The sequence below is a fragment of the Gracilinanus agilis genome, chromosome 1 (assembly GCF_016433145.1).
Source record: "Gracilinanus agilis isolate LMUSP501 chromosome 1, AgileGrace, whole genome shotgun sequence".
Lineage (NCBI taxonomy): Eukaryota > Metazoa > Chordata > Mammalia > Didelphimorphia > Didelphidae > Gracilinanus > Gracilinanus agilis.
Genome location: NC_058130.1, coordinates 137,927,876 through 137,952,449, shown reverse-complemented (window position 1 = coordinate 137,952,449; position 24,574 = coordinate 137,927,876). Strand labels below are relative to the sequence as shown.

The 24,574-nt window shown below is 37.5% G+C and overlaps 1 protein-coding gene across 1 annotated transcript in view; it reads right to left on the bottom strand.

Annotated features, from left to right (window-relative positions):
* The window catches only part of TEKT4 (tektin 4), a 50,541-nt gene extending 26,273 nt beyond the window's left edge, over window positions 1-24,268 (bottom strand). The window contains exons 1-2 of the mRNA XM_044657112.1: window positions 23,735-24,268; window positions 3,662-3,732 (exon numbers count right to left, since the gene is read on the bottom strand). Of these exons, the coding sequence (XP_044513047.1) occupies window positions 3,662-3,732; window positions 23,735-24,268 (605 nt within the window). The remainder of the gene's footprint in view (window positions 1-3,661; window positions 3,733-23,734) is intronic.
* Between the last annotated feature and the right edge of the window lie 306 nt (window positions 24,269-24,574).

Genomic DNA, 24,574 nt, shown 5'->3' with positions numbered 1-24,574 from the left:
GGTGAGTCAAAGATCCCTTGTAGGTCTGTTGTTTTGTTATCCTGTGACTGTCAGGCATCAATGTTAATACTTTATCAGCCCAAGATATCTTATGGTTCAATGATGATAGGAAACCAGGGTCTGAAGTGGCCCATCATCAGGCATCTAAATAACCTAATGTTAGCTGCAACTATTAATGTCTCAGTGTGCAACCTTGGTTGAGTTATCTCACTTATCTGAACCTCCTTTTGGGCCTACATAAATGGGCTATTTAGGATGGTCAAGAAAAGAATTCAACTCCAAATCAGTTAATTGGGTAGCCAGTATTGCTATATCCCATAAGGCTTCCTTATTGCACAACTTTCTTGATCTCTGCTCCCTGAAGCAAATATGTAACAACTACTATCCCAACTTCCAAACCCAGAAAAAAATGCTATAGTTTGTCTTCAGTGACCACCTATTCTATCCATCCTAGAGGCACGTCTTTTTCTTTCAGAGTTTTCAGAGTTTCTTTTTCTCCTTTTCATCATCCAAACTTGTTCTTAGACACTTTGTTTGCTCATAGGTTACAGAAACCAGGGCAGTTTAAAGCTATAAGATAGCATAAGTACCATGAACTGACAGTCAGAATAACTAAAAGTATGACCTTAGACATTTTACTCGGGAATCTTAGTTTTCCTGTCTATATCTCTGGGATATACTTCATAGGAGAATAGAATCAGAGATCTAATCTATACAGTATTAGATCTGAAAGGGATCTGGGAGACAGCCTAGTCCAAATTGCTAATTTTTCAGATGATAAAACTGAGGATTCCCAAAATTAAGGCATGCATCATAGATCCAATAAAATAATAGAACTGAAGTTGTTTTCAAACTCTAGCATATGGAGTTATAGCCATTTGTGTGGAATGGAATGTTGGGCATCAATCAACAAGTTGAAAGGGTCCTTTTTAAAATAAAAGGGCATTCCTTTTACCATTTCCCACCTCTGTCCTCTTCCCAGTCATACCATATCTGGATGAATGGTGATTCTGTCCATGTATTAGGGCTTTTAGGCTTCTACTCTTCAGCCCTCAGAAAACATACTTCCCTGGATAGAAAGGACAATGAAATCTCAAAAGTGTCTTGTTGTAATTTGGGAATTTGAACTTTGATTTTACCTGAATATATCATTTTGTTGTTATTATCAAGGTAGATATTCTCTCAAATAATGAGATTGATTGGATCCTCTCAATATAAAGAGGCTCAATGATTTTCTGTGTCTAAAAACCATTCACTACCTGTGGCTGACCTTCTACTGAATTTCTCTGTACTTAGTCATTCACTGTACTTAGCCAGCCTTATCCTCCTAGGATGGGTGCCCCACCAATTACTGATCTATTCATAGAACCTTTCTTCCCTAAGAGGAGCTTGTATTATAGCAACATGGCCTCTAAGGACATAGAGCTACCAATCATATCTGGCATTGGAGGCTTCAAATGAAAGTTTATAATACTAGATTAGAAAATCACCAAGGGCCAGGGTTGAATTGCTAACCATGGACCAAAGCCAAAACTAAGAATTCTTTCCCCCGAGGCAAAATAAATTGAGGAGATGGCAAAGACACAAAAGTCATATTGATCCATGAATGGAAAAGATAGATCCTTTTTTTTCCTTCCTCCACCAGCCTTTACTAGCTCATTACCCCCACTCCATCACTCAGAGCTCATCTCACTTCACAGCATTAGTTTTAGACCAAAAGGGAACTTAAAAGACATTGAATCAAAGAATCACAGAAATTCAGAGTTGGAAAGGGTTGCAGCATTCATTTATTACATCCCTTCATTTTGCAAGAGAAAAATGATGTTCGTAGAGATTAAATAATATTCCCAAAGTCACACAGGTAGTATCAGAGGTAGGATTTCAACCAAGATCTTCTTGTCTCTAAGTCAGACACTCTGCTATGAGACGTTTTTAACCCTGAAGGAGGGTCATATGACTCAAAGCATGAGGGAAAGGGAGGTCTGGACCATCATGGAAAGAAAGTCTATCTTCCAAGAGAAGTCCCTCATATACTAGCACCTGACAGTCCAGCCTTAGTTACAATCCTGCAATGAGTTCTGGAAATCTAGCACTAGATAAGGGACCTGATGAGGTTATTCTAATTTTCTGATTCTGGGTGTGGTAATAAACATTCGTGTCCACTGGGAAAGAATATGGCAGGTGGAAAAAAATTGGATTTAGTGTAAGAATTTGGACCTAGATGTCCTGACTCTTTACTAGCTATGGGAACATTTCTAAAGTCAGTTAATCTCTCCGAGGCTGATTCCTGATCTGTAAATATCAATTGTCATATCTACTTGACATGTAGTAAAAATTGCTGTGTAACTTGGAAGTACAATATAAGTGGGGATTATTAATATTAATGTAATTATTCTTTCATCTGTGAATACCCAATTGAGCTCCAGTCTTTGGGTATGGCCCAAGTGAAGACCGAATGGCCACCTGTCTGGGAGAGAGTAAAATGGATTCCAAGTAAGGATTAAAAAGTTGGATTAGATGGTTTCTGCGGGCCCCTTCCAGTTTTGAGATCTTAGGGATTCTTTGGAAATAATGGTCATGTAAAACTCATCATTTCAGAGGGAAATCTCATCTTATCCACCAGGGGTCAGGATCAACCAAGAAATAAAAAGAAAATAGTCTTCTTTACTGCTCCTAGACTATTGTTGGACTTGCTGGGATTGCTTCAGATTTCAAAGTGAGTGTATACATAATGCATGTATGTACATACAGACATGTATGAGAATCATATGTGCAATGTGACAATGTCATATACATAAATATAAGTAAATATAAATATATGTAAAAGTGATTTTTGTCCTACACAGGGGATACTGCAGGTTCATAACCACTTGGGAGAAAAGCATAATGACAGGATTTGAAATTATTCTTGGTTCTGCTGCCACTTACTAGTAGTAGGACCTTCCTTTTTCTCTAAGCTCTAGTTTTCTTATCTGTAAAATGAAAAGAATATTTTTTGCCTAATAGGAGTCTCGAATTTATAGCGAGAATACACCTTAAGAAAACATCTACTCAAACAAAACACTCCATTTAAAAATATGTATTTATAAATATAAATAAAAAATATAAGCCTAGAGAAGATAAGTAACTTTCCTAATGGTAATAAGAAACACTCAGGATTTGAACCCAGGCCTTCAGACTAGGTCATCGTGAAATTCTGGATGATGTGAAACTCCAAGGTTCTATGACTACTAACCAATGGAGGATTGTGGCAAAGCACTAAGACATTCATGCCTTTTATTCAGTCTGGCACTGTAATCACTCCAACTCTGAATTTCCTATGGGTATTCTCTAAATCATGAAAAAAGTTGAGGGATTATTCTTTTACATCCATCCACTGGTGTGCTTGCAGATGATCAACAACCAGCTCCCTGTCTCCCAAATATATGTACAATACTCTTTTACATTAATGTGAATTTTTAACATTTTCTTCATCACTTTCTTAAGTGGTTCTTAATGAACCAAACAATAAATCAAACCATGATTTGTGCAACATCCCTTTGATGATTCATTCATGAAATATATCTGTTCTTTATTTTGAGGAAAGGTCAATAAAGTGACTCAAGGCTGATTCTACAGGTCTGGTCAGCAACACAAGAATGTTAGAAAGAAGGTGTCTTACTTTATCTGATTGATGGCTTGCATTATGGTCCTTTTCAGAAGTTCCTGAATATTTCGGATAAGTTCAGCTTCCTGAGTTGAAAACAAAAATGATGAACACAGCACTTTAATCCTGTCTGATCCCAGACTTCTTGTTTTTATAAATCACAATATTCAGATTAAACCATATAAAATCATCTAGTCCAATTCCTTCATTTTACATATAAGGAAATCAGAAACCCAAACAATGGTCAGTAAGACTTGACCCCAAATCCACTGGTCCTTCTACAACTTACACCCATCTTGAATAACACTTGGGAAGAGGGGGAGGAGGAAAGAAAGGAGGGCAAACATATAGGGCAGCACCATGTGACATACTCTATTCTCTTGTGTTAGACATTATTTCATTTCTTTTCCCAAGAATGATGCCAAGAAAATCACTTTTAAAATTTGAAATTGATTATCTTGAGACTAAGTCATAATTAAAATGCAAAGCAATTCAAAAGACACTGATCAGCAAATTGAGCCATAAATGATTAGTTTGTTAAACATGTGGGGAAAAAAAGTGAAGGCTTTAAGGAAGCCAATTCTTTCAAGATTAATAACGTGCCATCTGTCTGGTATTATATAAAGATCAATTATCATTACCATTATGTTTATGATTCTATTATTTTATACATCAATGTCACTCATCCCTTCTCCTATATTTAGTCTTCTGATTTGTGTTTTAAGAAGAGAGAATCCATTTTACTAGGAATCAGCATTGATTGCTGTATAATTATGAAAAGATGTGGCCATAGAACTTGGAGTCAAAATATTTGGGTTTAATCTCCAGTTCTTTTGCTAACTTGCTATGTGACCTTGGGCAGATCCTTTCCTTGGAGTCTCAGTTTCCCAGATGTAGAATAATGATAACAATGTTTGCCCCATAGAAAATGAATTCTTAAACAAATAAAAAATAAAGACAATTATAAAGAGAAAATATAGTTTGAGTTACATGGAATTGGAAAGCTTTTGTACAAACAAAATGAATGTATCAAGGATAAGAAGAGAATTCTTTATGTGGGAAAATATTTTTATATAATAGCTCTGAAAAAAAATTGACATCCAGGATATATAGATGACTAAAAAATATATAAAAGCAAAATATCAAATACAGAAGTAATCAAAGGGTATTAAGAGACAGTTCTCCAATGTACACAGCTACAGAATTAATCCTGGAAGAATAAAATGGATGTTCTCTCCAGAAAGGAAACAGAAAGGTGGAATATGACAATTTATATGTACATGTTGGCCACCTCTACAATATCTTTTGCAATGCAGGGAGGGTGGGGAGAGGTTGAGATACTAGTAGATAGGATTAGTTAGGTAGATATGAAGAAAAGTAAGCTAAATATATAGGGGATTTGGGATTTCATTTGTGTACTAGCTTCTTTTTATTTGGATATGCTGTTTCATTTGGTTTTGTAAAATTTGGAATAAAAATAAATAACTAAAAAACAAACAGTTCTCAAAAGAAATGCAAATGATAAACAACCATATGAGAAAACATGCTAACTTACTAACAAGAGAAATACAAATCAAAACAAGCCTGAAATTTACTTCATTCATTCCAAACTGTCAGAAGATGGAAATAATCAAAGCAGGAGGGGCTGTAGAAAGATAGGCACACTAGATATATTTTTGGTGAAGGTCTGAATTAGTAGAACTAATCTGGAGAGTAATTTGGAATTATATGAATAAAGTATCAAAAATATCCATATGCTTTGATCCAGAGATTATACTGCTATGCCTGTACTTTAATGAAATGATTAAAGAAATGACAGGCTCTATATATACCATTTTTTGTGGTAGCAATTAATTTGAATTGAAGTTGATACCATTTATTTAAGGAAAAGTTAAACAATGGAAATAAAAAAACTACAAAACAAAACAAAATAAATGTTGAGAAATTATAAAGAACAAATTTGATCCCCCTAAAAAGAGAGGAAAAGATGCCTCCTCCAATTTCTTTAGAACGGTGGTGGGTCTATGGATATGGAATATTGCATTCAGTATTTTTTGATTGATTGATTGATTTTGCTGATATTCTCTTCCATTTAAAAAAAACTTTTTTATAATAGATGGTCTTTTGGGAAGGAGGATAGAGGAAGAAAGTGATGAAAAACAAACAATATCAATCAAAAATATTTTTAAACATGAAAGAAAATATTCTGCTTATCTCACAGGGTTGTTGGGCATAAAGTGTTTTGTAAATGTTAATGCTTATATAAATGTGAGCTGTTCTTGGCTTTTATTTTTGTCATTAAAGATTGAGTGGGCTATCCCCATGCTAGGCAGCTAGGTGGTGCAGTAGATAGAGATAATACAGTACTTTACAAAACTGAAAGCATTATATAAATGTTGGTGACTTATCATAATTGTTGTACTAAATGCTTTCTCAGACACTATCTCAACCCAAAGGCAGGGGGACCATTCAGCTTTAGAGTGAGAGCCAGATGGAGGTCATTCTTAAGATTTCTTTAACTCTCAGAGAGCTGACTACTTCCCATTAGCTCTGTACTTTCATGAATGTTAATATTTATCTCCCTAATTTAAAGCAAAGGTTCTTAATCTAGGGTCTGCTCGAATGGGGGAAATTTTACATTTTTATTTCAATTTTTTTCCTTTGTCATCCTATTTTTTTACTCTATACATTTAAAATATTACTCTGAGAAGGGGTCCATAGATTTTCAAAAGAATCTAAGAATGAGAAGGACCTAGGTTCAAATTCAGCCTCATGTCATTACTAGCTATTTGATTCTGGACAAACCACTTAACCCTATTAAGCCTCAGTTTCTTCATCTGTAAAATGAACTGGAGAAGGAAATGCCAAACGGTGCCAAGATCTTTGCTAAAAAAACCTAAATGGGATCACAAAGAGTCAGACACAACTAAATGACTAAGCAACAAAAAACACAAGCAAGATGGTCTCTTCTCTTGTTACTTACAGTCTAATCCAGTAAGACAATACTTAAAGGGGAAGTGAGAAATGGGAGAGGTCTCCTCAGTGGCATGGGGACCTAGACCCCAGAAAGATAAAGGGATACATGAGGACACTTAGGGATACACGAAGAGAGTCCAGTTTACTGGTGGGAAAGTGATGGATGGAAGAGAGGTAGTATATGACTGGCCTGAGTCAGGATAGTTGACATTGTAAAAGGGCTATTTTGTAAAACAGACTTGTTCCACTTGGCCTCAGAAGACAGAGAGGTAGATTTAAGTCAGATATAAAGACGTTAACTTACAAATGGAGCTACTTAAAAGTGGCAGCTAAGTGGCTCAATGAACACAACATCACAAGTTCAAATCTGGCTTCAGACATTGTATAACCCTGAGCAAGTCACTTCACCTTGTTTGCCTCATTTTCCTCATCTGTAAAGTGGGCTGGAGAAGGAAATGGCAAGCAATTCAGTATCTTTGCTAAGAAAATCCCAAGTGAGATTATGAAAAATTGAACAGGACTGAATAACAGACAGTAACAAAAATGGGATGAATTGCCTCAGGAAACAAATCCTGCCTCACATACAAAAGCTGCTTGATCATTTATCAGGCATGTTTTGTTCAAATCCAGCTTGGTAAACATGGACTTTGAAGTCCCTTCCAACCAAGAAATTCTTTGATGCTGTGAAACTCAGAGGGAACATAAGTGTAAAAAGAAGCATTTTAGATCTGTATTCAAAAGGACTTGGGTTTTCATTCTGCTTCTGTAGTGTGGTATAATGGATAGACAGGCTGGATTTGGAGTTAGGAAGACCTGGGTTCAAATTCTGCTTCAAACATCGCTATGTTTTTGAATCTCATTTCATCATCTATGAAATAGAGATAATAGCATTGTCTTACAGGGTTGTGAGAATTAAATGTGACAATGTATATAATTCTGTTGAGTTATTTCAGTTGTGTTTGACTCTTCATGAAGCCATTTTAGAGTTTTCTTGGCAGAGTCACAAAGCTAGTAAGTGTGTGAGGCTGGATATGAACTCATGAAGATGAGTCTTCCTGAGTCTAAGCATAGTTCTCCATTCACTTTGCCACCCACCAGCCCCAAGGTACATAGATACTTTGTCAGTTATTATTATTATTACTAATCACTAACAATACTTCCTAATATATAGTCTGAGGCTAGTCACTTCATCTATGGACCTCAGTTTCTTTCTCAGTCTAGACAGCACAGAATTGTACATCAAGAATAACAAACTTGTGGGTTTTTCCAAGAAGATTTTGTGGAGAAAAGGATAAGGACCCATCTGAGGGTGTCCCACCACCACCACTACCACTTCTTGGGCCATTTCCTTTGGAGAGCACACTGATAGTTGCAGTGACAATTGGAGAAAGTCCAATTGACTTTGTTCAAAGATGGAGATATAGGATTGTCATGAGAGCCTGGTGTTGCCCATTTGCTCAAACCATGCTACTCCTCTGCAAAAGCAATTCTTAGAGCACTTAAATTTCCTGATTTGCATCAATAGAAGGTCTGACTTCTAGTATTTCATATATATCTCTTGGGGGAGGGAACCCCTTTTTACTAAGCTTCTACCTTAGATCGACTGAAAACCACATTTCTGGGACAATTCCAGGCTGGAAGATGAGAGGGAAAGAAGGATATGGCCCTGTGAAAAGGTTTCTTGGAAGAAGTTGGGAGGGATCTAATATAATGTAATGCTCTGTCTATGTCTCTGTGATATGCTGACTAATACTTCTGCTTTGATTTGACTTTGATTTTTTTGTGTGTCAGGGGGAGGGGGTAAGTGGACTGGGATCTCAGATATTTTTTTTCCATATAGAAGCTCTTAGTGAGAAATTCCCTCTACCAATGCAGATCAGTAGCTCATCTGTAACTCAGTGCCCCAGGCAACCTGTGATTTATTCTGATTAAACGCTGATTATAATATGTCCTAGAGTTAGAGGTGAATCAATGAAGCACACAACTGGGAATAAGAAGGGGAGAAAGGCTTACATAAAGTGGGAGCTGAGCTGTGATCTAATTGGGTAAATCCACACATCAAATCCTAAGATCAAGGGTTCTTGACCTTTTTCTGTCTTAGATTCTTCTGGGAATCTATGGACCCCTTCTCAGAGTAATATTTTAAATGTATAGAGTAAAAAAAATAGGATTACAAAGGAAAAAAATTGAAATAAAAATGTAAAATTTCCCCCATTCAAGCAGACACTAGATTGAGAACCTTTGCTTTAAATTAGGGAGATAAATATTAACATTCATGAAAGTACAGAGCTAATGGGAGGTAGTCAGCTCTCTGAGAGTTAGAGAAGTCTTAAGAATGACTTCCATTGGCTCTCACTCTAAAACTGAATGGTTCCCCTTACACTGACATGTGAGCTATTATTTGATGGTCCTTTTGGTGCTTCCTCCAGAAAAAAGATCAGGCACATGAACCAGAGGGGTGCTAAGAAATATTTGAAATGCATATGACACATTTTATAGTTTAATCTGCATCAACATTTTCTCCATCATTTTCTTAACAATCGGCTAACTTCCTAGACAAATCATGCCTTGATTTCTAGCATTTGGAGGTTTCTGAGATAGAAATGTTCACATTGAAAATTTAACAATTGAGTCTTGAAAGCCAATATGAGCTGATTTCAGTACACCTGTGGCTGCTGACCCAGTATTCTTGCCACAACATGAAACTTGGCCATGGCCAATTTTTTCCTCTACCCCTTGGAGAATGTGGGATTTGTCTGGCCCTTCTAGACTAGGAAAAAGGAAATTCCTTCCCCTAACTTAATGCAGATACTGTAGGACCAACTAAAACAGAAACAAAACCCCCAAAACTGCAATCCTTCACTTTATTAGATAAATAAGGAAAGAAGCAACAAAGAATACCCTCTAAACTTCAGGGAATTGGAAAGATGTCTTAACCAGAGCAAACAAAAATAGGCATGTTTCTTTGAAAAAAAAAAGTGAATTACCCAGCATTGGAAATGTTCAGACTGGGGCCGAATGATTTTTTTTTTAAAAAAGGCAGCATAGTATTATGGAAAGAATACTAACTTTAGAGACATTATAAAACATGAGTTTAAATTCTAATTCTGATACTTACTAAATGTTATCCTTATCATGCCCTTCCAAGTCTCTATTTATAAAATGGAAATAATATTTGTATTACCTCCCTCACAAGGCTATTGTGAGAAAAGTTGCCTCAAAACTCAGATTACTACAAAACCATCAGATCCAAAACAGGAAGGGGCTTTAATAAAATGAGAGAGTTGCATTAGATTCTGTAAAGATGTCACTGAGAAAAATCTCTGCTTTATATCTCTGACAGTTGGCAAGTTACTTCTCCCCGAGAATGTTTCCTTATATATAAAGCTAAGGTTTTGGACTCTCAAAGATCCTTTCTAGCTCCAATGATCTATAAAACCTTAAGATTAACAATCCTCCACATGTATTGGTTTGGGATAGAGTCAGAGGTATACTGGAGTCAGCCCAGAAAGGCTCTCAGACAGATGATTGTTAAATTTTCAGTGGCAAGTATTTATACCTCAGAAATTGGAAAACTGCAAATCAGAGCTTGGTTTGTTATCTCGTGGTTTGTCTGGACTCAAGAATATGATGGACAAAATGTTAATGATGCAGATTAAGTTTAAGTGTGTGCCCTTCAATTTTAAGAACTTGTTAAATATTTACTTATTTACTAACACTTTCCTGGGTTTTTCCTGGCTTTTGGTGATTAGTTCATGAAGAGCAGGTCTGGGATTGGACTTGCTTAAGCTCATTCTTTATCACCCTAGTTGTGTTTCTTTCACCATATAGCTCCTGGGAGTGCTTTTTAGTACTTCTCCCAATACCAGTCCATGAAATTGTGTAAGGTGCTAAGCCCAGGAACAGGTTTCTGGGTTTAAGTGGTCAGCAATTCCACTGTGTTTATACAACAGGGCTCTTCCAGAGGTATGCAGTAATCCTTATTTTGAAGTGGGAACTATAGCAAGTCTCTCCTGAACACTTTGGGGGTCACCATTTTAAGAGTATAAAGTGCCTACCTTATCTACGTAAAGTAATGGTAACCTTTCTCAGCTAGCTAAGTGATTTCAGGAGGAATCTAATACATAGTAGGCACTCTATAAATGAATGAATCTTCTTGAACCTTACACAGGTGGAAAAATCCTTTAGGTGTGGAAGCAGATTTAAGTCACTTTCAGCTGATATCCCAGTTAACAATAAAAATTGCTTTCATTAGTAGTATGAGTGACTACAATTGAGAGAGTAATGAATGTTCCAGATTTCAAGCAGTCACTTCATTTTATAATTCTGTAGTTCCAACACCAGCAGGACTAGGGCTGCCCCTGATAGTGCAGAAGAAGTCATAAATCCTTCACTAGACTAACTTTATATTGATGAGTCTTTGCTGTGGAGACCCGACAGAAATAATCTTTCCAAAGATCACTTTCTACATCCAGAGAAAGAAGTGTGGGAGTAGAAACACAGAAGAAAAACATATGAACAATCATGTGATGCAATGGGATATGATTGGGGTTTTGGTGTTAAAAGATCACTCTATTGCAAATATGAATAATATGGAAATAAGTTTGAACAATGATACATGTGTAACCCAGTGGAACTGCTTATCAGCTCTGGGAGGGAGAAGGAAGAGGGAAGGGAAAGATCATGAATCATGTAACCATGGAAAAATATTTGAAATAAATTAATTTAAAAAAAAAGAAATAGTATTTCCATTTTGAAGACCAAATGACTATAATTCACTTAAATTTATGGGGCTGGTTTTCTTTGTGAAACTTAAAGGGGATTAAATTTTTATGTCACTCCCAGGGTTTGTAGGATTTATGCTCACAAAAGGGGGAAGATTCCAGCTTTTTTAACCTGAGAATTAGCTAGGTAGTAGACTTATAACAGCACCTCCTCATACTTATCCTGTGTGAAGATACAATTAATTCTCCCCTTGCCTATTTTTAAATCAATCAACAAAAACTGAAAACACCCCCACTTAATACTAAGTAGGGGGAGTCCGCAAGTCACTTACTAAAGTGGGTGACAATTCCAAAAGTGACTGACCACCCCCCTGGGCAGTGCTAACCAAATTTAAAGACTACAATTGGCTCCCATAAAGTGGAGGAAGGGACAGGAAGTGATGTGGAAAAATGACTATAAAAGTCCTGAACTTCCTGTCCAAAGAAGTCTTCAGCCTGAATTTTGGGTTTGGAGGATCTTGGACTGGGACTGTGGCTTGAAGCTACAACTTGGGATTTCAAGCTGGGACTCAGGCTCTTGGACTGTTTCTGGTAAGACTGTTCCTGGATCTTCCCGCTTTGGAGCTTTGTTTGGGTGAATGAGAAACTGATCTTCCTTTCCTGGCTTCTGGAGAGATTAGTTCTGGAGAGGCCTCCCCTTCTCAGAGGAGGCCACGTGTGTTGAATCCTTGTTTAATTCACCACCGAGTCTTCTGGCTGAGGGGCTAATGAGCCCTACCTTGGTTGAACTGTAGACTGGAGCAACATTTAGGGTGATAGGCTAGACTTCTTCTCTACTCTCTTTCACATTTCTCTACTTTTACTCTTTCTACCTCTTTGTAAATAAAACTACTACAAGTCAGTTTGACTTGAGCTATAATCTTTTTAAATTGGTGACCACAGTATTATCTTAGAATTCTCATATATTTAGTCAAACTCTTAATTTATTCCTTACAGCTGTGTTCTGTTAAGGTTGGTATTATAATCCCCATTTTACAGATGAAGAGACTGAGGCTCAGAAAGGGAACAACTTGTCCAACAAAACATGAATAGTTGGCCCCTTCATTAGGATTAGAGTTTATGTTCTTCCAGTAGTGATCATCTGGGTAACTAGTTGGTATAATGGGTAGAGTACTGAGTTTAAAGTCAGGAAGATTCAATTTCCTGAGTTTAAATCTGACCTCAAACACTTCTTAGCTGTCTGACCCTGAACAAGTCACCTAACCCTGTTAAGCTTCAGTTTCCTCATCTATAAAATGAGTTGCAAAAGGAATGGCAAACTACTCCAGAATCTTTGCCAAGAAAACTCCAAATGAAGTCACAAAGAGTCAGACATGACTGAAATAACTAAACAACAAAAATATAGTGACCAGTCAAAAAATACAGTGACCAGAAGTATTCCTCTGGCCTCAAAATGAGGATTCTGGGGATATCACAGAATCACAGAATTTTAGAGTTAGAAGTCACTTCAATATGCCTCACCAATAGATAACCACAGTGTGCCAACTTTATTAGTCTAGCTCATTTCCCATGGGGAATAAGTGGTATCTTAATAAAAAATAATTATCATGGAGTTATAGCTTTAAAGGAATTCAGAGGTCATCTAGACCATTGTAAGAATTTAAATTCAGGTTTATACTAATATGAAAGTTCTAAAGTAATATTGTGATTGCCCATTTAAAAATATTATAGTTTAAGTCAAAATGACTTTTAGCAGCTTCATTTACAAAGAGGTAGAAAGAGTGAAAGTGGAAAAATGTATATAAAGAGATGGATTCTAATAAGCCTACCAGTCCTTCTCCTGAGAAGCCAGGCTCAGCCCCAGCAGGGCTTCCCCAAGACTCTGTCTCTACGTGCATTTTCCCTGTAATCCTCAACCAGAAATCCTGGCAGTGTCTTTAGCCAGGGTTCTACCAATGCAGTCTCCCTCCAAATCCAAATGGCAGGAATCTCCAGAACTAATCTCTCCAAAAGCCAGGAAAGGAAGGCCAGCTACTCACCCAGCAAGCTGATGCAGGATCCAGGGAGAGTCTCCTCCTTCAGTCCAGCTCACCAACACGGAGAAAGCTCAAAGATGAACTCCAAAGAAGAAGAAGTTTAAAGGAGAAGCCCCTTGGACAGGAAGTTCAGGACTTTTAATAGTCCTTTTTTCCACATCACTTCCTGTCCCTTCCCCACTTTACAGAACCAATCACAGTCTTTCAATTTGCCTAGCACTGGGTGGGGTAGTTGTTAACCCACTCTAGCAAGTGACTGTGAATGGTACTAAGTAGGAGTACTTAAGATTTTGATTGATTAACTTAAAAGTTGTTGATAGACAAATAGAGTTTGATTCACTCTTCACACCTAGTCCCATTTTATAAGCTATTATTGATATGATAAAGATGATGACAATGACTCATATTCCTACAACAATAATATTGACTTCGATGCTGATGAATCTCTTTCCCCTCAGTACTTTATGAAAATATCTAGTAAAACATGGAGAGATCATGATTGCATAGGGTAGAGGATGTGCCCACACCAATGGAATCTTATTCTTGTTGTCTTGAAGTAATAATAACATAACCCTGTTAGGTATCACTATGGAAATATATTTTCCATTCTTTCTTTCCAGCTGGTTAAGGTTGAGCTGAATCCTCCCTGGGTCTTGACTATTTCTTTGGTAGGTGATTTAAAGTATGATCTTTTATTTAGCCTATTGTCCTCTCCTCCATACTTCTTTCTAAAAGTTTAATGGAGTCTGTTTCTCAGGTTGTATAGTCTTTTTTAAAAACTCCTGGATCCCTTCTCTCTCAAAGATCACAGCATTCTAAATCTTTGTTGAGGTTTTCAGGAAAGGCTTATCCTTCTGAATCTCAGAATACCCATCAATACTCCCAAATTAAAATAGCAAAACAAAAAAGAAATTATTAAGAATAACTCTACTTTATTGGTAAGGAAAATGAGCCTCCTTGGAGGAAATAGGTACCTCATTATATTATAGCATGAGTTCTCAAGGAGTCATGACTACATTAGCTCTTGGATTGAGTTAGATGAAGTCAGAAACAGTCCCCCTTCTTGTAGCACAAAGATACTGCTACCCATATGGTTTCTGCTTTCCCATGGCTCTTAACTCATGCACAAAGAACAAATAAATCTTGGACAGTGTAATCAACATTCACTATAGATAAGCACAGACAACATAAGCTAGAGGGGGAAAAGAGATATGGCCAGAGGATTGCTATGAGAGAGTTCTGGTGAATCTTCCTAAAGTTGAAGCTGGAAAATAATCAGTAGCATTTAGGTAAGAGGAGAAGAAAGGGAAGGGCATTTAGGTGAGAGAACAATGTGAATGAGGAGTGAACTGGGCATATTTAAAGGATTGTGAGGAAATGGACTTGGCTAGAGGAGAGCAGCTGCTGTTTGATATGAAACTCGAATGGTGGATTGAAGCTCAGTTATAAAAGTCTTTTCATTCCTAGATTGAGGACTTGTCATTTTATACCATAGGTGGTATGGAGCCATTGAAGGACTTTGAACACCAGAATCATTTAGGAACCCAGATCTAGGAGAGATCTCAGAAGCCATCTAGTCCAACCCCCTTCATTTTTACAAATAAAATCCAGAGTAGTTAAGTGTTTTGTCTAATGTCACACACTACTATGAATCAGAGGCAAGAGTTTTAATCAACTTTCTGTGCTGAAAGAGGGGAGAGGAAGAGAAAGAACATTTAAGTGCCTACTATTTGCCAGTCCTTGTGCTAAGTGCTTTATAAATATCTTCTAAGACAGAACTATTTCCACTATACTATAGAGCTGTGCATTAGTAAATGCCTCTGGAAGTCTGGGCTAACTGACTTGGAGAGATAAGAGATAAGTCTAATTAGAAGGATTTTGCAATAGGCAAGATGAAGCAGGATGATTTAAAAAATAATGGGAAGACATATGAATTCAAGTAGAATCAAGTGAGCAGAACTGGAAGAACATTGTACACACAGTGACAACAATATTATAAGGATGATCAACTGTAAAGACTGAGCTATGTCCAAGAGAATGCCAAAGGTCCCATGCTAAAAATATTATCCATCTACAGAGTGTGATATGATGAACTTAGCAGGGAGACTGAAGCATGCTTTTTGAACTTTCTTTATTTTTATTGTTTTATTTTGTTTGTATTTTATTTTGCAACATGGCTAATGAGGAAATATGTTTTGTGTGACTTCACATATATAATAGAAATCAGATAATTTGCTTTCTTGATGAGGGAGGAAGGGAGGAGAGAATTTGGAACTTAAAGTTTTACAAAATGATTATTAAACAGTTTTTAAATGTAACTAGAAAATATTTGATAAAATAAAAATAATTTGAAAAATAGAAGGTGATAAGAGCCTGAACTAGGGTATGTGGACTGGGCTGAAAATGGACAAGTAGATAATGATGCATCTTGAAGAAAAATGTAACTGATTTTAATAACAGAGAATATAGAGGAAAGGAAAGGAAAAAATAATCAAATATGACTCTAAGGCCTCAGAGATCATAGCACATTAATAATGAAATAGTTGAAGAGGCAGCTAAATTGTGCATTAGATAGACAATCAGGGAGTCAGGAGGACCTGAGCTCAAATCTGATCTCAGATTCTTCCTAGTTGTGTGAACCTAGGCAAGTTACTTAACCCCAATGACCTACTTCTTACCATTGATAATATCAATTCTAAGAAGAAAGGAAGGAAGGAAGAAAGAAAGAAAGAAAAAAGAAAGGAAGGAAGGAAGGAAGGAAGAGAGAAAGATAAAGTGAGAGAGGGAGAGAGGGAAGGAGGAAGGGAGGGAGGAAGAAAAAAGAAATAGTAGTAGTAGCTTAGCAAACTTTAAAGCATTATATAAATGCTAGTTATTTTTACTATCATTATTACATTGTGATTATTCCTCAGAGAAACTAATATATTGCTTCATAAATATTAGCAATTTTTTTCCTCCAAAGACAAGCACCTGAAGCCTTATTGGCATATAAAATGATGGGTACTTCATAGATGATGAAAGATGACTTTATACACAGTAACTCACCATGGAACAGACAAGTTCCTGACCTGCATTCTTAGGCTGTCCAGGAACCATATTCAAGTCGGGGGCAGTGTGACAATGAAAAAGAGTACTGGAATTGCAGTTAACAAGAGTTCAAATTCTGGTCTTTCAACTTAGCACTTTTGTTACTTTGGGCAAGTGTCTGAGCCTAAACTTTGTTGTTTGTAAAATGTATGTCACTCCTACAGTCCCTGTAGGTCCTTAGTCTCATGGTCCTTTAGCCTCCTATTCCACACTAAGAATAGTGAAAATGGGAAATAGACAAAAGAAAAGATGTTAACTTAATATCACTGATTCTTAAAGATATTAAAAACAACAGGAAGGAAAGAAATATATATTTATTAAGTGCCTGCTATGTGCCAGGCACTTTGCTAAATGATTTTACAAATATTATTTCATTTGGTCCTCACAACAACCCAAGATAGGTGCTACTGTTCCTCTTATTTTGCAAATGAGGAAACTGAGGCAGTCAGAGGTTAAGTGACTTGTCAATGGTTACACAGCTAAGTAAGTGTCTGAGATCAGAATCGAACTCGTCTCTTCCTGATTCCAGGCCCCTATCTACTGTACCACCTCGCTAACTCTAATAATCTAAAAGAGAAACTGGAAAGAAGCCAGAAACTCAAAGTGAATATTCAATCTGATATGTCAGATAGGGAGACCAGGCAGCCAAAAGCAGCACCAGCTTACAAGCTCATGTGTAAAACATTATGGTGGAAGATGAGATAAGACTATGAGCATTATTTCACAAAACACTAAAAAAAAGAGTCAAGGAGAAAACAAGCACATGAAGTTTGGTGTGAGATCCAGCTTCGCCACATCATTCAGAAATTATTTGTGGGTAAAATTGGAAGAGAACAATAAATATGGAATGAAACAGTTTTGCTGGCATTATATAACAGTTTATTATCAGGTATGATGATGGAACCATCACTTTTGGACTCTACCACCTCTTTACTCAACATACTATTTAAGGAAATAGGAGGGCATTTAAGATGGTGGCTGGGAAAGGCAACTGGGCCACACCAGGTCCATATATAGGAAGTCTGTGAACAAGGAAAAATACGTTTAAAGGCACTTAGGGAACTGATTTCCAAGATATTGCAAAGAAAATAAATTTCCACCAAAATGAGATCACTTATTCCCCACCCTCCACTACCATAAGGCAATCAAAAACCACCAATTACTGATTTTCTTGATTGTCTTCTTATCTCTATAAACTGTGAGAATGGTCTGTGTTTTCACGAGGTATATCCTTGACAATTACATGAGAAAGGGGCAAGAAGTCTTTGACCAAATGATTTTTATAGCAGGTAGTAATCATTATACCTTTAACCGAAAGGTGTAGGGAATTTAAGATCTCATTGTGTATTTATTGTTTAGAAAGTTTTAACTAATGACTATGTTCCATATCAAGATTGATGTGGAAATGAGTACTGTGCTGTATTATTATTACTACTGAAGGTAAGGATGGAGAGTATGATCATAAGCCAAACAAATGAATCAAAAATGGTGGGTTTTTAGGTATTGATGGGTATGAGAAAAGAACCCTTCTTGAGATTGTTGGTGGTAATGTTCTATTATGGTGGTTCTCAAAGTATGGTCCTCAGATCCTTGGTCAGACCCTGAAATACTTTCAGAAATCTTCAAGGTCAAAACTATAATACGATTAAGCTGTTATTTGCCTATTAAAATGTCTCCATTTTCCCCCAAATACAAAATAATTGCCTCATTAAAAGAAAACGTGATCTTGAAAATTCTCCAAAGTGTCTCCCATGGAAAAATTAAAATGTCAGAAAATGACAAATAGATCTACAAAAACAACTTTGTTCAATAATCTGCCAAGAATCTATATCAGTCCAGGTATAAGAAAAGTTAGTAGATGCTAACCTAAAATGTTCACTAGTCTTATGGGCAGAGTCCGGACAGAAGAAAGGCTTCCCATCAATAGCAATGTTCTCCAAATGTCTCCATTTGCATATGAAAATATATTCACTACATTGAGCTCCAGAACACCATGCAGTTTTCTCTGCAAAGTGCATAGCTATGTAGAGGACATTAATTGGTCTGATCCAGACTGGAAAAATCAAGTGAAATAAAAAATGATGATTACACCCAGACTGTGAAATGCAACTGAAAGGGCATTATCAACTTAATACATACATACTTACATATATATTTATGAATGCTTAGGCATACATAGGGCAAGAGTTGGTATTCTGTATCATTCCAAGAAATACATGTAAATACATTTATTTTTATCCACATGTGTAGATATATGTGTGTACATGGTAAAGCTTTTTCTGGCTTTCCATCTTTGCTTCTTTTAATAGCTGAAGAGGACCATTGAACACATATCTTAGCAAAGTGCTACAAACAGGTTCTGAGCTAGGCCAATTCTTGAGTAAGAGGAAGAGATTAAATGAATCTTATCTGGGAAAATATCCAGTGCTTTGAATGATCCCAAACTACTCACTGCTGAAAAAGCTCAGCTCCATCTCTTACATACCAATAGTCTCCCAATTATATTATGTGGCTAAAAATCATGACATACCTTCCATGACCTAAGAAGAGTTACTATTATAAGAAGCCAAAGGGTAATAGAAAGATGAATGGTGGGAATAAATTAGATGGATCAGGTTATAAATGAGGTGGATTGTATGCAAGAAATATTTAAAGGAAAAAAATATTTAAAGGACATTATCAAGGATATGTACAGACTGAAGAGAAGATGCTCTGGATACATAACAAGAATTAAAGACAACAAATAGATGACCTCAATGGAACGTTTCTACCCTCCAGATATTAAAAGAACCAAAGAAATGGTACATAATTTTGGGCGGATCCTCTAATGAGGATTTATGGAAACAACTGTACAAAAACCCCCTAAGATCAAAAGGTAACATTTGAAATATTCATCAATATGGAAAATAGCCCACAATGTAATTGTGGATTGATCAATGTGACAAAGTTATCCGTGATGCTGATTAAAGCAGTGTCCAATTGCAACTTCAGAAGACTGATGGTGATGAATTACTTCCTACCTATCGGCCAAGAGGTAATGGATTATAAGTACAGAATGAGGCACACCTTTTCAGATACATCCAATGCATTAATTTGTTTTGTTTGACTGCTCTTAATTGTTCTATTGAGGTGGGGGGAGGATAATGGAGAATCAAAGGCATATAAGAATGATGTAAAAAATAGAATCCCGATAAAACATTTTTACAAAATTTATTCTCTTAACTCCACAAAGACAAAGGTCATCCGTTATCTGAGCTCCATAGCTCTCCTACTACCTAGTACAGTGCTCCACATAATAGGTATTCACTTATTTATCTATTTATCTATTCATCTATTTGTTTGTTTATTTATTTATTTATTTATTCATTCATTCATTTATTTATTTGCTTGCTTATTCATTCATTCATTCATTCATTAATTTATTTGTTTATTCGTTCATTCATTCATTCATTTATTTATTTGTTGAACTGGATTTGTTGATTTGCTTGATTTCAGCAAAGGAACATACAGCTGGGTTTGTTGGGAGATGAGGAATACTAAGAGAAGCTTTATTGTAGAACACAAATAGAATATTCACACACTAAATTTGAGAGGTACATCCTTGGAGTTTTTCCTGAGTTTTGGAGAATAATGAGTCATAAAACATCAATGTTGTAAGTAAGAGATCATCTACACCAACCTATTCATTTACACGTGAGGAAACTGAGGTTTAGAGTTACTCGGTCAAGGTTAGAGCATAAACTAATTATAGTACAATTCTATTTCCATGGCGTTGGGATGACATTCTATGTACCAGTACCTATGACTAACAATAGCCTTAGCTTGAGAACACACATTCACTGTACAAGGTGAGGAAAGTTGAAACTCTTTCTCATTCTTGACTTTCCACTCTATAACTTCTCAATCAATATTTGATTAAATGTCATCAAATGAGATAATTGTGTGTGGTACAGTGCCTTGTACATAGTAAAAGCTTAATAAATGTTCCTTCCTTTCTCTCCCTATTCTTCCATTTCCCCTTCCTTCCATCCCTGTTCTATCTTGCTGCCTAAAATTTCACCATTAGAGTTTCACTCCTTTGGATCTTATAGATTTTTTTTTGTCTTTGATAGTTCCTAAAGAAATTCGGGAGAAAGAACACCTAAAGCCTTATTAACCATCAAAGACAAACTACCCTGTCTCTTGATTCACATTTCAGGCACAAGCTGACCCTATTGATTTATCTTGGGAAGCCAGAACTAATATGTGATGATAGACTGAAGTCCCAAGCTCAGGATCCTCTGTTAGGAATTGGCCTAAGTTTTACAAATAGATAACTCAGGAGTTTGAGCGTGAGAACGTTTCTCCTCATTTGCTATAAGACCTAAGGGTATTTTTGACCCCTCTAGAGCCATAGTGTCATAAATGTCCAGATTCTCCAGCCTCAGAGATCTTATCCATCTCTCAGTCTAGCATAGAAATGAAGAGGCTGCCTACGTGGTTCAATGGGGCCTGAAGGAGGAGCCAAAACTAAATTGTATAAACTAAAATGGGTTACAGATAGTAACAGATAGTTGTGGATTCTGTTGTCCTGGAAACCATGCTCCAATCAAATCTATAAGCATCCTAAATTACACAGTGAAGATGATTTCCAGGTTATGATCCAGAAACATGAAGACAAATGCTATCAGATCAGGAACAAAAAAGTATAGAATGTTAAAGCTGAAAAGCATGTTAAAGACCATTTCTTCATCTAACCAAAGTGAAAAGAACCCTGGGCTGGGAGTCAGGACACTAGGGTTCAAATCCTTTTCAGTCAGAAATTGACTATATGAATTTGGACATATCACTTCCACTTGGACTTCTGTTTCTTCATTTGTATCATATAAAGGTTAAAGCTGATGACATCTTTAGTTCCTTCCAACTCTGAAAGTCTACGAATTAAAATTCAAGGGAATAGATTATTTTGGCCATGGCTCTCTTTATACTCTTCTTTGACATCAAGCATAAAAGTGTCATTTACTATTCTTTAACTATGCTGTGGGTGTAATTCTAAACTGTGTGCTTCCTGAGGATACAGATCAACCTTTCATCTGTGTCTCCTCACAGCACAGCTGAGCACAAGGCAAGGCACACAGATCAGTTCCTTTTTGACTTGGTTTATTATTGTTTACATCATAGGAGGGAGGAAAGCACAAAGGATCGTGATGGAAGAGCCTTTATGAGGTCATTTCATAGACCTCAGAAGGATGTGAACCATCCCTTCCTGAATCAGACTATATAATGAATGATAAAGCCAGGACTTAAATCCACATCTCCAAGGTTTAATTCTACTGTTCCTTCTACTATGCCACATTTCTTTCCCCAATATTCACTTGAATTGATTGGAAAAATGTATTTTCCAACAGAAAATTAGCATTCTTAAAAGGAAGGAACTGAAAATTAGAATGATAATTCCTTATTTAAAGTTGCAAATTGAGTGTTGGCCCTAACATCATACACTTAGGGATGAAAAAGCTCTTAACAGTCTTCTAGTCTATCCCATTTACCAATGAGGAAACTGAGTCTAGAGTGGTTAAGTGACTTAGCTAAGGTAACACAAGTATTAAATGGAGGAGCAGAGATTTAGACCCATGTCTTCTACTAAAGGAAAACACATTTCTTGATGCCTCAAAACGAAAATGGGGAATGTATGAGTGGTAGTTGGGCAATGGGGTGAAAGCAGGCCATCACTAAGTGATGGAGGGCAAGGAGACATCAAATGAAGGGAATGAGGCATCAGAGGAGGGAAGAGAAATTCATTTAGAACCTGAATTTTCATTATACAATGAATCCTGAAGTTGTCAATTTTGACCACTTCTCTTCCTCCCCAACCATTCTACTAGTATAGATATAGTTAAAGATAAACATAGTAAAAGCCCAGCGTGACCAGAAGCAGAGTGACCCAGAGGCCCATACAGTTTAAATGTGTTAGGAACCTTGAAAATCCTTGGTCAAAAAGTCCTCAGAAGGAAACTTCAGTCAAGGCAAGGGGAATGATTTGTTTCATCACAGGAAGTCAGCAAGCAAACCAAGGACTCCTGTCTCCCAGTCAGATATTCTTTGCCCTGTATCATATGGAATTGATTTGTAAAAAAAATGATACAGGGCAAGCCAGCTGATCCAGAAATGACATTACTCAGGGAAAAGAGCACTGATTCTAATCCTGCTTCTTATGTTTATTTCCTGTAGGATAGTAGAGGCCATTTAATTTCCCAGTTTCCTTCTCTGTAAAATGAGTGATTTGGATTTGATAATGACCTCTGTTGTTGTTGTTCAATTCTTTCAATTGACTGATTTTTGGTGACTCCACTGGGGTTTTTTGGGCAAAGATTCTGGAGTGGTTTGCCATTTCCTTGTCCATTTTACAGATGAGGAAACAGAGGCAAACAAGTAATATAAGCTAGTAAATGACTGGGACAAACTTTGAACTCAGATTCCAGATTCCAAGCCTGGCTTTCTAACCATCATTCCACTTAGCTGCCAAAAGCCCTCTACACCGTCCCTTTAAGAGATCTTGCCCAACCATTCATCAGCTCATTAATTCTGACCACATTATAATTTCATTCTCCTTCACTCCTCCACACATCTTGGAGACACACAAGTAACTGCATAATGTGAACTTAACAGAAGGTTCAGTGTACTAACTTTGGCCTTATCTTGTATTGATAAAAAGAAAATGAAATTGGGGAAATCACATTACCCTGGCAGGAGAAAGAATTTGGAAACAGGATCTAGATTCAAACCATTTGCTACATGCTACCAATGAGATTTTTGGGTAAGTCCTCTCCCCTCTCTGGTCCTTCATTGCTTCATCTATCAAATGAAATGATTAGACTAGATAATTTCTAGAGTCTCCTCATCTGGAAATTCTGCTTTTGCATTCTGGACTTTTCCTTTCAGGCCCTCCATTCTCTTCTGAAGTCATAGATTAAAATACCCAGTATCTGAAGCCCAGCCCTTTCTGTCACCTAATAGGGCTTCCTTCTAAAAGTAATGCAACTCTAGTGGCGGATGAGAGGGTTTGGGTGCCATTACATAGACAAGTGGACTGACACGACACCCTGGGACCTTTTCTCACCACAGTCAGCGGCATCCCGTACTAAGACGGGCCACTGTTAGGAAAATAGTTCCTTGGCAGCTGCCTTAGAATGGGTGTATGTGTGTGGGAGGGGGATGGGCCGTAGGAGAGGGGGGGGAGTGACCCATCTCTCTAGCCTGCCCCAAGAAGAGAGAGGACTCTGTACCTTTAGCAGCTCCAGTTCCACATTATCCCGAACCAGGTCTGGAGGTTGTCTTCTCTCCCGGCACTGCAGGTTGTCTGTGGCAATGCTGAAAGGTACTTCAAGGGCGTCCAGAGCCCTTTCCATCCTCAGTTTGCTACCATTCAGTAATTCTGTCTCGGCCAAGAGGTCCTCAATCTCCCTCTGAAGCTCCGACTTCCAAAAAAATATGTCCTGTAGTCTCTCCCCTACCTTCTTGCTGGAGTCCAACTGCGTGCGCCGGCACAGGGCCTCCGTCTCACACGTGAGCTGCTTGGACTCGTGCCTGTTGCGCTCGGCATGGTCACGGTCAGCAAAGGCCTCGTGGTAGCGGGCGTAGTTGTTCTGATACCACTCCTCCGAGAGGTATTTGGCTGTCCGGAAGCCGGCTGTGGCTGAGCCCGAGGAGCTGTACGGCCCTGTGTTGCGTTCTATCTCATAGACCTTGTGGGGAAGGTCGCAGATCTGGACGGTCTGCGGGGAAGGCTCCTGGGTGAGCAGGACGCTGGACTGTGGCATCGTCCTTGGGACAATGGACTCTCCTTAAAGCGGGGATCAGAGAGAAGTCTGAACCGGGCTGCCCTGTGTGCCCTTGACTGAAGTGGCTTCTATCTCCTAGGAAACAACTCCATACTCCACACCAGTGTCCTGTTGCTAGGGAATAGGGTTTCCTCTCACAAACACAATGCTCAGGGAAAGAAAGGAACATCTTGTTACCAACAAGAGAGAGGGCAGGCCACAGGTAGACGGTTTTTTTCTAAGAGGGCCAAATATCAAATGCCTCCTGGTTAAGGGATATGGTATCTCTTGGCCCTTTATTACTGG